This window comes from Electrophorus electricus, chromosome 25 (assembly GCF_041902795.1).
Source record: "Electrophorus electricus isolate QZ-2024a chromosome 25, ASM4190279v1, whole genome shotgun sequence".
Classification (NCBI taxonomy): Eukaryota; Metazoa; Chordata; class Actinopteri; order Gymnotiformes; family Gymnotidae; genus Electrophorus; species Electrophorus electricus.
The window spans coordinates 12451466-12463034 of record NC_137521.1 but is presented as its reverse complement, the minus strand read 5'-3'; the positions used below and the strand labels follow the sequence as shown (position 1 = coordinate 12463034).

At 48.6% G+C, this 11569-nt stretch overlaps 1 protein-coding gene across 3 annotated transcripts; it reads left to right on the top strand.

Moving 5' to 3' along the window:
* Window positions 1–4836: 4836 nt before the first annotated feature.
* cept1a (choline/ethanolamine phosphotransferase 1a) lies at window positions 4837–10321 on the top strand. 3 transcript variants are annotated; one of them, XM_081707447.1, is made up of 9 exons: window positions 4837–5044; window positions 5705–6122; window positions 6675–6822; window positions 7127–7268; window positions 7580–7664; window positions 8081–8212; window positions 8463–8621; window positions 9128–9355; window positions 9554–10321. In XM_081707447.1, exons 2-9 carry the CDS (start codon window positions 5763–5765, stop codon window positions 9689–9691), a joined length of 1392 nt encoding a protein of 463 aa, XP_081563573.1. In that variant the 5' UTR covers window positions 4837–5044; window positions 5705–5762; the 3' UTR covers window positions 9692–10321. The 3 variants fall into 3 exon arrangements, with proteins under 3 accessions (XP_081563573.1, XP_081563572.1, XP_026882743.1); XM_081707446.1 differs by having other exon boundaries at window positions 4837–5196; XM_027026942.3 differs by having other exon boundaries at window positions 4841–5196; window positions 9230–9355; window positions 9554–10319.
* The last annotated feature ends 1248 nt before the right edge of the window (window positions 10322–11569 follow it).

Genomic DNA, 11569 nt, shown 5'->3' with positions numbered 1-11569 from the left:
AGAGGGGAGTGGGTCCTGGGTCAGCTCTCTTTCTTAGTAATTACATTTCCATTGAATTACAACACTTTGGAGGGTTTTTTGTTTTCTTTGTTTTTGTCTAAAACAATCTTCATCATGTCTTATTTGGTGTCCTGCAGTTCCGAGACCAGAGAAAAACCTCGTTGTGTGATGATTAAAGACCAGTAGACTAGACCAAAATTTCAGGGTTTAGCCAATATGTTTGATTTTCAAGCATTCCAAACTCCAAATTCAGGTTAAAAGGTGAAATGAACAGCAACACACGGTGGCCTGGAGAGGAACAGATGGCATGGCTCTCTAGTGCCACCTCTCCTGGGTCAGGGTTAGCCAGACACACTTCTGAATCGCTCAGAAACTCGTGATGGTTGTGCTACAGGTGGAAGTGTGTGTGTGTGTGTGTGTGTGTAGCTCAGAGCTTCAGGAATGTGACGCTCTGATCTGGGTTTATATGGGAGACATCACATTACAGAAAGACATTGGTCTTCATCACCGCAGAAGTACATGAACAATCTACCTAAAAAATCAAATAATTATTTTATTATTTTTTTATTATTAGTTACATTTATATATCGTCTTTCTTTCAACTCAAGGACACTTTATAGACAGATATCAGCTTTTACAATCACACACGCACACACACTGATATTAATAGTAATCCAGTTATTTTATGTGCTCACGTGCACAGTGTGGACAGATTAATGAAGCCTTATGCCAGTCAGCTGACAGGAACCAGAGTTGTGAGCCTGGGAATTGGCAAACTGGACAGATTTGACTGGAACATGAAGGGTTAAATCCATTGAGCTTGGGTCAGAATTTCTAAGCAGTCACATGGAATCGGATCATTTTTACACACTTTATCTGACTAAAATAACGACGACAACAAAAATAACACAGCGAGAAAAAATGACTACCGATCTATATAAAATAATCGATCTATTATAGATAAGTGGGTTGCAACCAGTGGGCGTGGAACACGCATGTGAGTTCCAGAACTGTCAGCCAGAACTGGCAGGGGTTCTAGAATGGCACTTTCTCATTCTTTGAGAGCAGCAGCAGGATTTTGGAGCTCACAGTAAGTGATGCGTGTGCGGGGGCTGGAACAGCCAGTGCACATGCAGTGGGGGGCTGGGCCCCACCAGGACAGCTCCTTTAGAGGGCCTCTCTGTCAAACACACAGCTAATTCATTCAAACCTCAGTGAGAGAGAACAAGACATGGCCTACTGAGAGGGGAGAGAGAGAAGGGAAGAGAGAACAAGACATGGCCTACTGGGGGGGTGAAATTTATTGTGCCTTTTGAGTTTCTAATCTTAAAATCTTGAGTTTCTTCCATGAAAATATTCTTATAAAAATATGCACATATTTTCACAATCAGTCGTATTTTACACCATCCACTATTTCACTATTTAATGTGCAAGTATATAATGCATCTATTCACTCATTAAATTACAGGAAACACTTTTTCTAAATAATACATAAGCCAAAGTTGCATATAGCTTGGGAACAGTAATTCAATCTTTCTCTCCCTCCCTCTCTCTCTCTCTCCCTCTCTCTCTCTCTCTCTCTCTCTCTCCCTCTCTCTCCCTCTCTCTCTCTCTCTCCCTCCCTCTCTCTCTCTCTCTCTCTCTCTCTCTCTCTCTGAGAGGCGGATGCGCTGTTGGCTCATGACAATTGCGGCTACCTGACAGGCTGGCGTACCAGGGCCTGTCACAGGAAACCACACTCTCCAACCTCCAGTCATCATCTCTCAAGGAGAAAGAGCGCACGCACGCACGCGATCATACCAATGCTACAGTAACTAGTGAAGGCTCTAGCCTGGAAACTGCTATAGCTGCACTTTCTGTCTTTCTGCTTCGCTCTTCCTCTATCCCTCCCTCCCTCTCTTTACTTCTATCCCTCTCTCTCTCTCTCCCCCTTTCCTTCTATTTCTCTTTGACAGACCCAATATCATCTGTCCATGTGCACCAGCAATCATACAGAAGGACCCTCCCTGTATGGTTTATCCCTGGGGGGTGAGACACTGCCGTCTGCAGACATCAGAACCTGACAGACGGCAGGTCAGGACGGCAGGTCAGGACGGCAGGTCAGGACTCCAGCCACCTCCTCTTCCCCTCGCTGCAAGACACCACTGAGCACCTGGGAAAGTCTACCGCCTGTCTTGCTTAATATTTTAAACCTCGTATAGCCTGGGAAGACGGAGGAGAAGAGACAGGACATCGGTGTCCTGCAGACGGGCCTGGGTGTGATTATTGGAGAGGACATCGGTGTCCTGCAGACGGGCCTGGGTTTGATTAGTGGAGAGGACATCGGTGTCCTGCAGACGGGCCTGGGTTTGATTAGTGGAGAGGACATCGGTGTCCTGCAGACGGGCCTGGGTTTGATTAGTGGAGAGGACCTCGGTGTCCTGCACTGCTCACGCTGTGGTGCCAGCTGAAACACGGCCTTGTTTATTTCTCTCCAGTCAGATTTGTAGTGGTGTCCAACGGTACGGTCAGTTCAATGCTGAACGGGAAACAGGATCGGCCTCCTGTGCCCCCCACAGCCTGCCCGCCTGCCCCCTGTTTCTGCTCTTTATCGTAAGATCCACTTATTACCCCATCAGTATTCAGTCTTCATTAGGCCCACTAATACCCCACTGACCCTGGCTGCTAAGAGCTTCAGCTGGGATAGCCACACATCTCAACACTCACCAGGGCTTTTGGCATGAGTACTGGTGAACTACTGGTGAATCACAGGGTCATCGTAGGTTAATTTAGGCTAGGGGGACCCCCCTCTCAAACCACCACGGTCCCTCAGGTGGGCAGTCAGGGAATCCCACCGCTCAGACCACGGTAAGAAAAGGTTGCTTCACCTCTCTTAACGCGGACAGCCTTCAAACAAAAAGATTTAAATACCAAACTGATGCAGACCTGCGAGTGCATAGTTGAAAACACAACCTCGTTCTGCTGCACACTGAGCTGGCATGTTAACGGAATGAGAGCGTCTGACCGTCAGCCGCTATAATCGCTACCATCAGAACAGCTGCCCCACGGCCTGAAGGAGCACATAAACAAAGAAATGAGCCTCGATGTCAAAAGCAATGCTGAAGGATCGCCGCAGCGCTGGCTGGGTTTCTCTCCGGGTCCCCGACGTAAAGCTGCTGCATCCACTTCAAAGGAGATCCATTTGAATTTCTAATCCATGTCCCCTCAGTTGGCCTGGAGCACAACAACCCGAGAAAAGAATCCGCACTTGAGAAAAAGAGGACCCAGCCCAGACAGCTCAAAACGCCCCCTAAATCTCCACGTAATCACGTCCAGATTGCAGGAGCACATCTGCAGTACGAATGGGGTTGTTGGGGGGTTTTTTTGGGGGGGGGGTTGGCATTTTCTTTGTTTTAATTTGAATATTAAATGTGTTCTGCATGTTACTTGGTAGACTTTTTAAAATGGTTCTGACATGCCTGTCCAGAACACCAAAACCGCGTCTTTAACAGAAATGCACCAAGATCTGGTCACAGGAGCCCCAGAACCAGGGAGATGCCGAGCACTCTGGGAGACATCCTGTGTACTGAGATTCACCTGCTCAAATGACATTTGTGCCTGCAAATGTCAGACCTCCGTGATTGAAGATATTTGCATCTCATTTCGTGTATAATTCATCATTCATCGGGTTTGAATGTCATTCTCAGTTAAAAGACTACAGGTTCGCTAGAGTTTTGATTACCAGGAGCTAAAATGCTAAAGGGGATTTGGTCTGTATCCTCGTCAGACTGCAAGCCAGTACATGCCAGCCAAACCCCAGCCACCTGGAGGGAGGGAGAGAGAGAGAGAGAGAGAGAGAGAGAGAGAGAGAGAGAGAGAGAGAGAGAGAGAGAGAGAGAGAGAGAGAGAGAGAGAGAGCGAGCTTCACTGATATCTGCTGGTGGTGGATTTGTGTACAGCCTCTGGTTATTGTTGGCATACGTTTAATGGTTTCATTTTGATAACAGGAAGCTGAAAACCAAACGATCTGTTCTCTGACGCCTTCCTCGTTGCTTTAAAAGAACATTTAGCAAGCTGGCACTCGCGCCCACGGCCTCACAGACAACTGCTAGCCAGGGCTGCCACACCAGCCCTCTCAGGATCAGCCATAGTTCCCCACAATCCAGGATCTTCAGCCAGTGTCCAGGAGTCCAGAAGACCCCGCCAGCTGCCCTGCAGTGTGTGGACAGATGACACGAGGCTGGGGAAGATCTGCAGCTTTCTAACGTTCGCTCCTATGTGGTTATGGCAGTAAACCGACTTGAAAAGGGTTTAAAATGATAGCGATAGTTCATACGCATCGCTCCACAACATATTCCCTCTCAGATTTAGTTGTGGCCCATTATGATAAAAACAGCACAGGTGACAGTCGACTTGGTGAGTTTTAGATTTTGCGCCAGTGCTCTAGCCCCATCTAGTGGACGATATGCTTTTTCTTCCTACTTTTCTAGGCAGACGTAAATTAAGCCGTTCATTTGGAAAACGTTCGTGTAGAATAATTTCAAGATACTCTTGCTAAAACGTTTTATTAGCTCGTGCATTAGCGCGCACTCACGTACAGTAGCTCGAGGAGTCTAAAACACTCTTATATGTAGCACCGGAAGTGAAGCAACAAGAGCGATTTTGAGCGCGTTTTTCTTTTGCGAACACATCTGATCCTCGCTGCATAAATCTCCTCAACAAACAAAAAGTGATGCACTAATAACAATAATATTTTTATGCTCAGGCTACCACGCGCGGGTTTTGTTTTTTTTTGTTGTTGGGTTTTTTTGTTTTTTGTTTTTTTTTTCCTTTCGGGAGGCGCTCGCTTCCGGTGCCATAAGAGTCCGTGTTGTCGCTGTCTGCTCCTCCTCCTCCTCCTCCTCCTCCTCTCATGCTGGCACCGGACCGGCGGTCTCGGACGGCCTTTCCAGCAGCGCACTCGCCACGCCAGCGTGAGCTGCATCTGCTACCGCACCAGCCCGTTATTCCTCGCTCGAGCTGACCACCAGTCCGGTCCCAGCACCCCGAGCGGGGGTGTCACCCGGTAACGCACGCGCGTAGCGCTAGCTGGGTTAGCTAACCGGCTAGGCGGAGAACAGCCTCCAACTTCCTCCATACGGTTGGCCTCTCTCACGTGCGCGGCACGGCACGGCACGGGCACCGTCCGCACGCGTTGTAGCGCTCGTTTACTGCCAGGTTGGTAAAGATGGATAATCCGCGTCTGCAGCCGATCGCCGTGTGTTCAGTTCCGGAGTTTGTTCCGTGTTAAGTTTAGGCGTGAATCGTCCAAGGTGGCTGCGCAGGTGTGGGAGGCCCCTGGTCTCTGCGGCTGAATTTGATCGAGTTAGAGCGGCTCTTGTTTAATGGGCGCTCCCAAATTCTCTGCGCTTCCTGTCTACATACCACGAGTGCCAAACGGGAGGGCATGGAGAACATTTAATCCTCAGTAATGAACGTTAGTCTGATCCGTGTTTAATTCGCGAAGGTGGTTTAACTCGTTTGACTTGTTCAGTTTCATTGTTTCAAGCCTGCCAGCTGTGTAAATATGTACCTCGTTATAACAGTTAATAAATGTATTTAGCTGCTGCTTAACTACGTGACATTCTTCCAGTAATGTGGTTGCTAAAAGTTTCTAACGTCTATTCTGTTACACAAGCCGCTAACACGATTTATGTGATGTCATGTTTGTTGTTTCTTTCTGTAGGTCCTCTCTGTGGTTTACTTACAGTGGACTGTAGGTCAGAACCTCCGAACACTCAGTCATGAGCTCAGGGCACAGAAGCTCGCTCCGGTCCCGCCCCGGCAACCCGGAGCTTGACCCTCAGCTGGATACCGGCACCACGGTAGCAGGTGTGGAAGGAGAAGTTTCCGGAATCCTGGGGAGGCTGGCAGCGTGGCCGGGCACACGGTTGTCACAGCAGCAGTTGGCGGTTCTGAAGGAGCACCGGTACAGCAGCACGGGGAAGTCTTTGCTTGAGCCCTGCATGCAGCCGTTCTGGTGCTGGCTGGTGGGCCGCGTTCCCCTGTGGATGGCGCCGAACCTCATCACCGTCACGGGCCTGCTCGTCAACGCTGTCACCACGCTTGCCCTCGTCTACCACTGTCCCACCGCCACTGAGCAGGTAGCACGGGAGACGACGTGGTTCTGACCCGTTTATGTTGACCCACTAAGCCATCTTGTTGCTCCGTGGATTTGTTGGATGCAGAGTGTTTCGTAGAGTTTCTTCTGCATGTGTTTTTTTCTCAAGTCCTGAACACGCCGCAGTCTGTCCATATCTTTGCCTTAAGACAGCTCCCAGTCTACCTGTGCCAGGTGTGTGGGGGGCTCCCAGTCTACCTGTGCCAGGTGTGGAGATGCTCTGCTGTATCTGCTCAGGAGCTGGACACAGGAAGAGCAGGAGACTCCCACCATGCTGGACTTTACTGATGCTTTTTTCCATCTACAGCGTCTGTATTTATCAGTTCTGGGGGATTTTTCTACGTCAGATAAAAGGACTCCAGGTCTTGGTCAGGTCTCTAGTTTTTCATAAATGTGCTCGGTTGAGGCATCATTCAGGGAGCTCTTTACACAACCTATGTGTCTCCATCACTGACGTGTCAAACTACATGAACCGGAATGGCGTCTTCTGTAGTTTTCTTTTAAAATTCATATTTGTTCCTTCTTTTTTCCTCAGGCACCTACCTGGGTGTACCTGGCATGTGCCTTGGGTCTTTTCATCTACCAGTCACTAGATGCCATTGACGGTAAACAGGCACGGAGGACCAACAGTAGCACCCCACTTGGAGAGCTTTTTGACCATGGCTGTGACTCCCTCTCCACTGGTGGGTGTGTGTGTGGGTGTGCTCTCACGTGTCTCCCTGTTTTTCTAATGCAAACAAATATTTGCATAAGCGATTGCTAATAGCGCAATATATAAACACATAAATACACAGGGGCTCCAGGCTGTCAAAACCGCAACATTATAATGGAAAGAACATTGTTTTTATGGGAGTTCAGGTCATGATCAAAGTTCTGACCTTGTTTGTGTGTGTGTGTGTGAGAGACGTGCACCTTACATGTATGGTGTGTGTGTGTGTGTGACATATGTGGGGTGTGTGTGTGTGCTTGTGTGCGTGCCGGCTGTAGTGTTTGTCATCCTCGGTACGTGTGTCGGCGCCCAGCTGGGCACACACCCTGACTGGATGTTCTTCTGCTGTTTCGCGGGCATCTTCATGTTCTACTGTGCCCACTGGCAGACCTTCGTTTCGGGCACGCTGCGATTCGGCATGTGAGTGGACCCGCGACACCCACACCTTTACACCACCTTACAGTGCCTGTTTTTAATTGGTCTTAATTCAATTTTGATTGATTGATTGATTGGTCCAGCTGACTGTTCGGTTCTCATGGAGATGGACCCTCCTGCAGAGTTCAGTTCTGGACCAGACTGGGCCGAGCAGATGGGAGTGTCCTCCCCCCTGCTGGGTGTGCTGTCATGGTGTCGTTAATAATCCTTGCTGGGCTGATAAATGAAGTGATCTGGCTGTGTGTGTCTGCATGGGTGTAATTCTGATATCATCTCCACACCGGGTGTGTGTTTAGCATCGATGTGACTGAGGTTCAGCTCTTCATTGAAGTCCTGTACTTGCTGGCTGCCGTTGGGGGAACGTCTTTCTGGCAATATGTGGTAATCCTTCTCGTCCCAGATCAGACTGTGTTGTCCGTCCTGTCTCCAACACCCCCCCCCACCCCACCCCCGCCTGCCGCCACGTTCCTAAAACCGTAGAGTCGGTTCAGTGGATTGTGGTTGAGGTAAAAATGGCCTGGAAAAATTACAGATGTGGCAAATGACAAAGAAACAGTTTTGGAAAAACTGTCACTTGTAAAACCAGCTTTCTGCCACGAGAGGGCGCTGTCTTGTCTCTGTCCCTTCGTGATGGTCTGTGAGCTGACAGTCACGTTTTATGGACCGATTTTTACACTCGAAACTTTTAATAATTTTTTAAAAATTGTAATTTGAAAATGGAACAGGTCGAAAGAAAATAAATGTAAATGTTAAAACATGTTCTACGGAAGTTAATTTGTGTGTCTCTCTGTTGTCAGATTCCAGTGCTAAACATCCAGATTAAGATCATCCCTGCGCTCTTCACTCTGCTGGGAGCTGTTTTCTCCTGTACCAATTACTTCCGGGTCATATTCGCGGGTGGAATAGGGAAAAACGGATCTACGGTTGCGGTAAGTGTTCACCCCGAGGGTTCATGCCTCCTCCGTGCTGTACCAGACCAGCAGTAGTGCTGGTATTTACCTCTGTTCATGGAGGACCATGTCACAGTTAATGACCTGCTGACCTTCCCAGTAGGTCATTATGAGAGCTGGACTCGTCAGAGACCAGACTGGGGAAAAATCGGGTTTCTAAAGGAACGAAAGAAGAGAGAGAGCGAGGGGTACGTGGTTTGATGATTGAAGGATCTTGTTTTCTCTCCAGGGTACGAGCGTCCTCTCCCCGGGTTTCCACATTGCCACGGTAACGGCCCTGGCTCTGGCCGTCTACAGGACGTCCCCGGAGCAGCTCTTCGAGACGCAACCCTGCCTGTTTGTTTTGGCGTTCGGCTTCGTCTCTGCCAAGCTCACCAACAGACTGGTGGTAAGTCTTTAGTGTGTCAGCACAGACAGGACAGCAGGCCAGTTCCCAGATCAGTCCTGTTCAGTGAAGGTTCAGTGTGATGCCCTGTCATGACAGCAGTTCTCCCTCTGACTTCACAGACCAGGCAGTTTGCGGACTCTGTGCAGTGTTGTGTGTCGGTATATATGCGTTCTGGGTAATGTAATGTAGTGTTTGTGTGTTTGTGTGTGTGTGTGTGTGTGTGTGTGTGTGTGTGTGTGTGTGTGTGTGTGTGTGTGTGTGTGTGTGTGTGTGTGTGTGTGTGTCATCTATATGGTTGCCAGATTTATTAAAATGACAAAAGTGTTGTCACTGGGTTTTATGCCTTAATGCAATCCACAACCATCCTGTATTCCAGTTCACTGTAGAAATAAGAGCTTATTAATGTTGTGCTCTGTTGTAATGTGCAACTTTTGCCAACCTGTTGTGTGTGGGGGCCTGTCGTGTGTCTACAGGTCTTGTACAGTAATGGTGGTTTCTTTTTCCAGGCTCGTCCTCCTGTTTTGTCTGTCTGTGTGTGTTTTTGTCCTGCTACGGTGAGACACGGGATGTTTGTAGTGTCCTATATAATGTGTGTGTGTGTGTGTCAGGTCGCCCATATGACCAGAAGCGAGCTCCCAAGAGCAGACACTGCGTTCTCTGGTCCCCTTCTTCTCCTCTTCAGCCAGTTCTTTCATGGGTTCCTACCTCAGCACCTCCTCCTCTGGGCAGGCCTGGTGAGCACAGGCGCATGTTGATGACATCACACACACAACTTTAAAAGCCATGTAGTGTCATGCCAATTGCGTTTAAACATCATTTACTTCATTATCAAACACCTCATTAGAAACATGTAGGACTTGCTGTCTTATCTACTTTTGTTTGTGTGGTGTTTGTGGTTTGCTCACGTTGATGTTTTCACGTTGTGTTTTCAGGGGTTGTCTGGGCTTGACCTGGTGTGCTACTGTGTCAGTGTGTGTAACCAGATTGCCACACACCTCAACATCAGAGTGTTCAGTATCGAGATGAAGAAACTGTCAATACCACAGCAAGACTGCAACAACCGCCACTAACACACACACACACACACACACACACACTCCCTCCCGCTCTGTCTCTCTGCCCTGGGTCAGTTTCTCATGAATGTAGGGTTGAGACCGTTAAAGACCAAACACAGTCTCTGTTGTGCCGCTCCTTCCAGAGGGGTTGCAGCCATCCGTGTGTGTGTGTAACGTGCACCATAACTGAAGTGATCTTATGGACTGAGTTTGACACACTTTGGTTGATTGTGACATTGAGTCTGTGTTGATGTTTCATACCCCAAAAAAACATTTGTGTGCATTTGCTTTTAATGGTAATACACCCTGTGAAAGTTGCAGGTACAGGTCTGTTGGGGTGCATTTTCTCCTGGGCCAGTGCACACACTGCTCACTAACCCTGACTGTCCCTGTCTTCTTTACTGACTAGACTCTGAATGAGGCCACGTCTGCTTAGAGATCCAGCAGTGTGACTCAGTCTTGTTCCTGGAGACGTTGCATGTCGTCCTCATAAAGATCGACTGAGTGTAAATCCAGCACTGCTCCTGGACCCATACTGGCCTGCAACGTGTGTGTTTAGGGTCGTGCTCAAACACCCTGGCGATCTGCACCCAGTATACAAACAGCGTGGGCTGGGCGGGGCTTGGGGTTGAGGCAGCGTGGGCTGGGCTGGGCGGGGCTTGGGGTTGAGGCAGCGTGGGCTGGGCTGGGCGGGGCTTGGGGTTGAGGCAGCGTGGGCTGGGCTGGGCGGGGCTTGGGGTTGAGGCAGCGTGGGCTGGGCGGGGCTTGGGGTTGAGGCAGCGTGGGCTGGGCGGGGCTTGGGGTTGAGGCAGCGTGGGCTGGGCAGGAATGGGTAGATGGGTTCGGAAGGCAGTGTAGGGTGGTATAAATTCTATTGGATTTAAACCATCCCTGACAGACACTGTGTGAACAAACTCCAGATGTCGCTGCAATTGTTATATGCAAAAGTGTAACAGTAATTATATAATTAATCAACATCTCGTAAAGTATTTATACACCTAATAACCTGTGGTAATTTGGGTGCCTTTTTTAATATCTTGATTTATTTTTCTTACTGTATATTTTAAAAATGTATTCTATGCACATTAAAGGTAGACCTTTTGTTGTTAAAGATTTAACTTGAATTTTCATATTTTAAAACATCTGTGCCCTTACCAGCTTGTCTTGGTCTGAAAGATCTACACGCCTCTTCTACATGCTTAGCCCTTAAACTCCAATGTCACGTGAGCCGTTGAGCTGCACGTCCCGTGAACCCTGGGCAGCACCTGCACCCGCAGTACTTCCGAGTGCTCGTTTGTGGATAATTGTCTTAAACGCGTTGGAAGCAAAACCGTGGCTTTAAAATCAGAACGCAGAATTGTTCCGTATTGCACTTTTAAAAATCTGTTAACCTGTGCGTTGGTGAAGTCTTATGAGTGTCAGCGCTAAAAGGTTTAGACAAGCGTTTGGAAGCCGCACCATACACCTGCCACTCTGCTGCGGCCCACGGCACGGACTGCTCTACCTCCGCCCCTCTTACACCAGGACTTTGTGGATGTGCTGGATTCCTGGATTCAGGGAGCCCCTTAGCAGAGCAGAGGCATGCTGGGATATATAGCATTTGGAGGGGGCAGATGCTGGATGCTTCTCCCCTCCTGTGTGTTAATGGTACGGCAAAGCCTGACCCTCCTGCAGGACTCCCTTAGTCCCCTCCAGCTGTAACACTTGGTTCGGTCCGTTTTGTTTTCTTTTGTTTAAGGAGCAAATCTTTAAGGAAATGTTTAATTTATTTAAGGTGTATGTTGACATTGGTTTTAGTAATAATTCTTAGTGCCTTTTCTGACATTCCTTTGGGCTGCGTTTTGTCTGTCTTGCTTCCGGCTATAAATATTGGTCTCCCGGCGTTCCGGTTTG

What these genes read in the sequence shown, in the direction of transcription:
- cept1a (XM_081707447.1), top strand. Translation starts at nt 5,763, where the DNA reads ATGAGCTCAGGGCACAGAAGCTCGCTCCGGTCCCGCCCCGGCAACCCG. An exon ending in GTCCCACCGCCACTGAGCAG is followed by an intron (nt 6,123 to 6,674) that starts GTAGCACGGGAG and finishes TTTTTTCCTCAG; the next exon opens with GCACCTACCTGGGTGTACCT. An exon ending in CGTCTTTCTGGCAATATGTG is followed by an intron (nt 7,665 to 8,080) that starts GTAATCCTTCTC and finishes CTCTGTTGTCAG; the next exon opens with ATTCCAGTGCTAAACATCCA.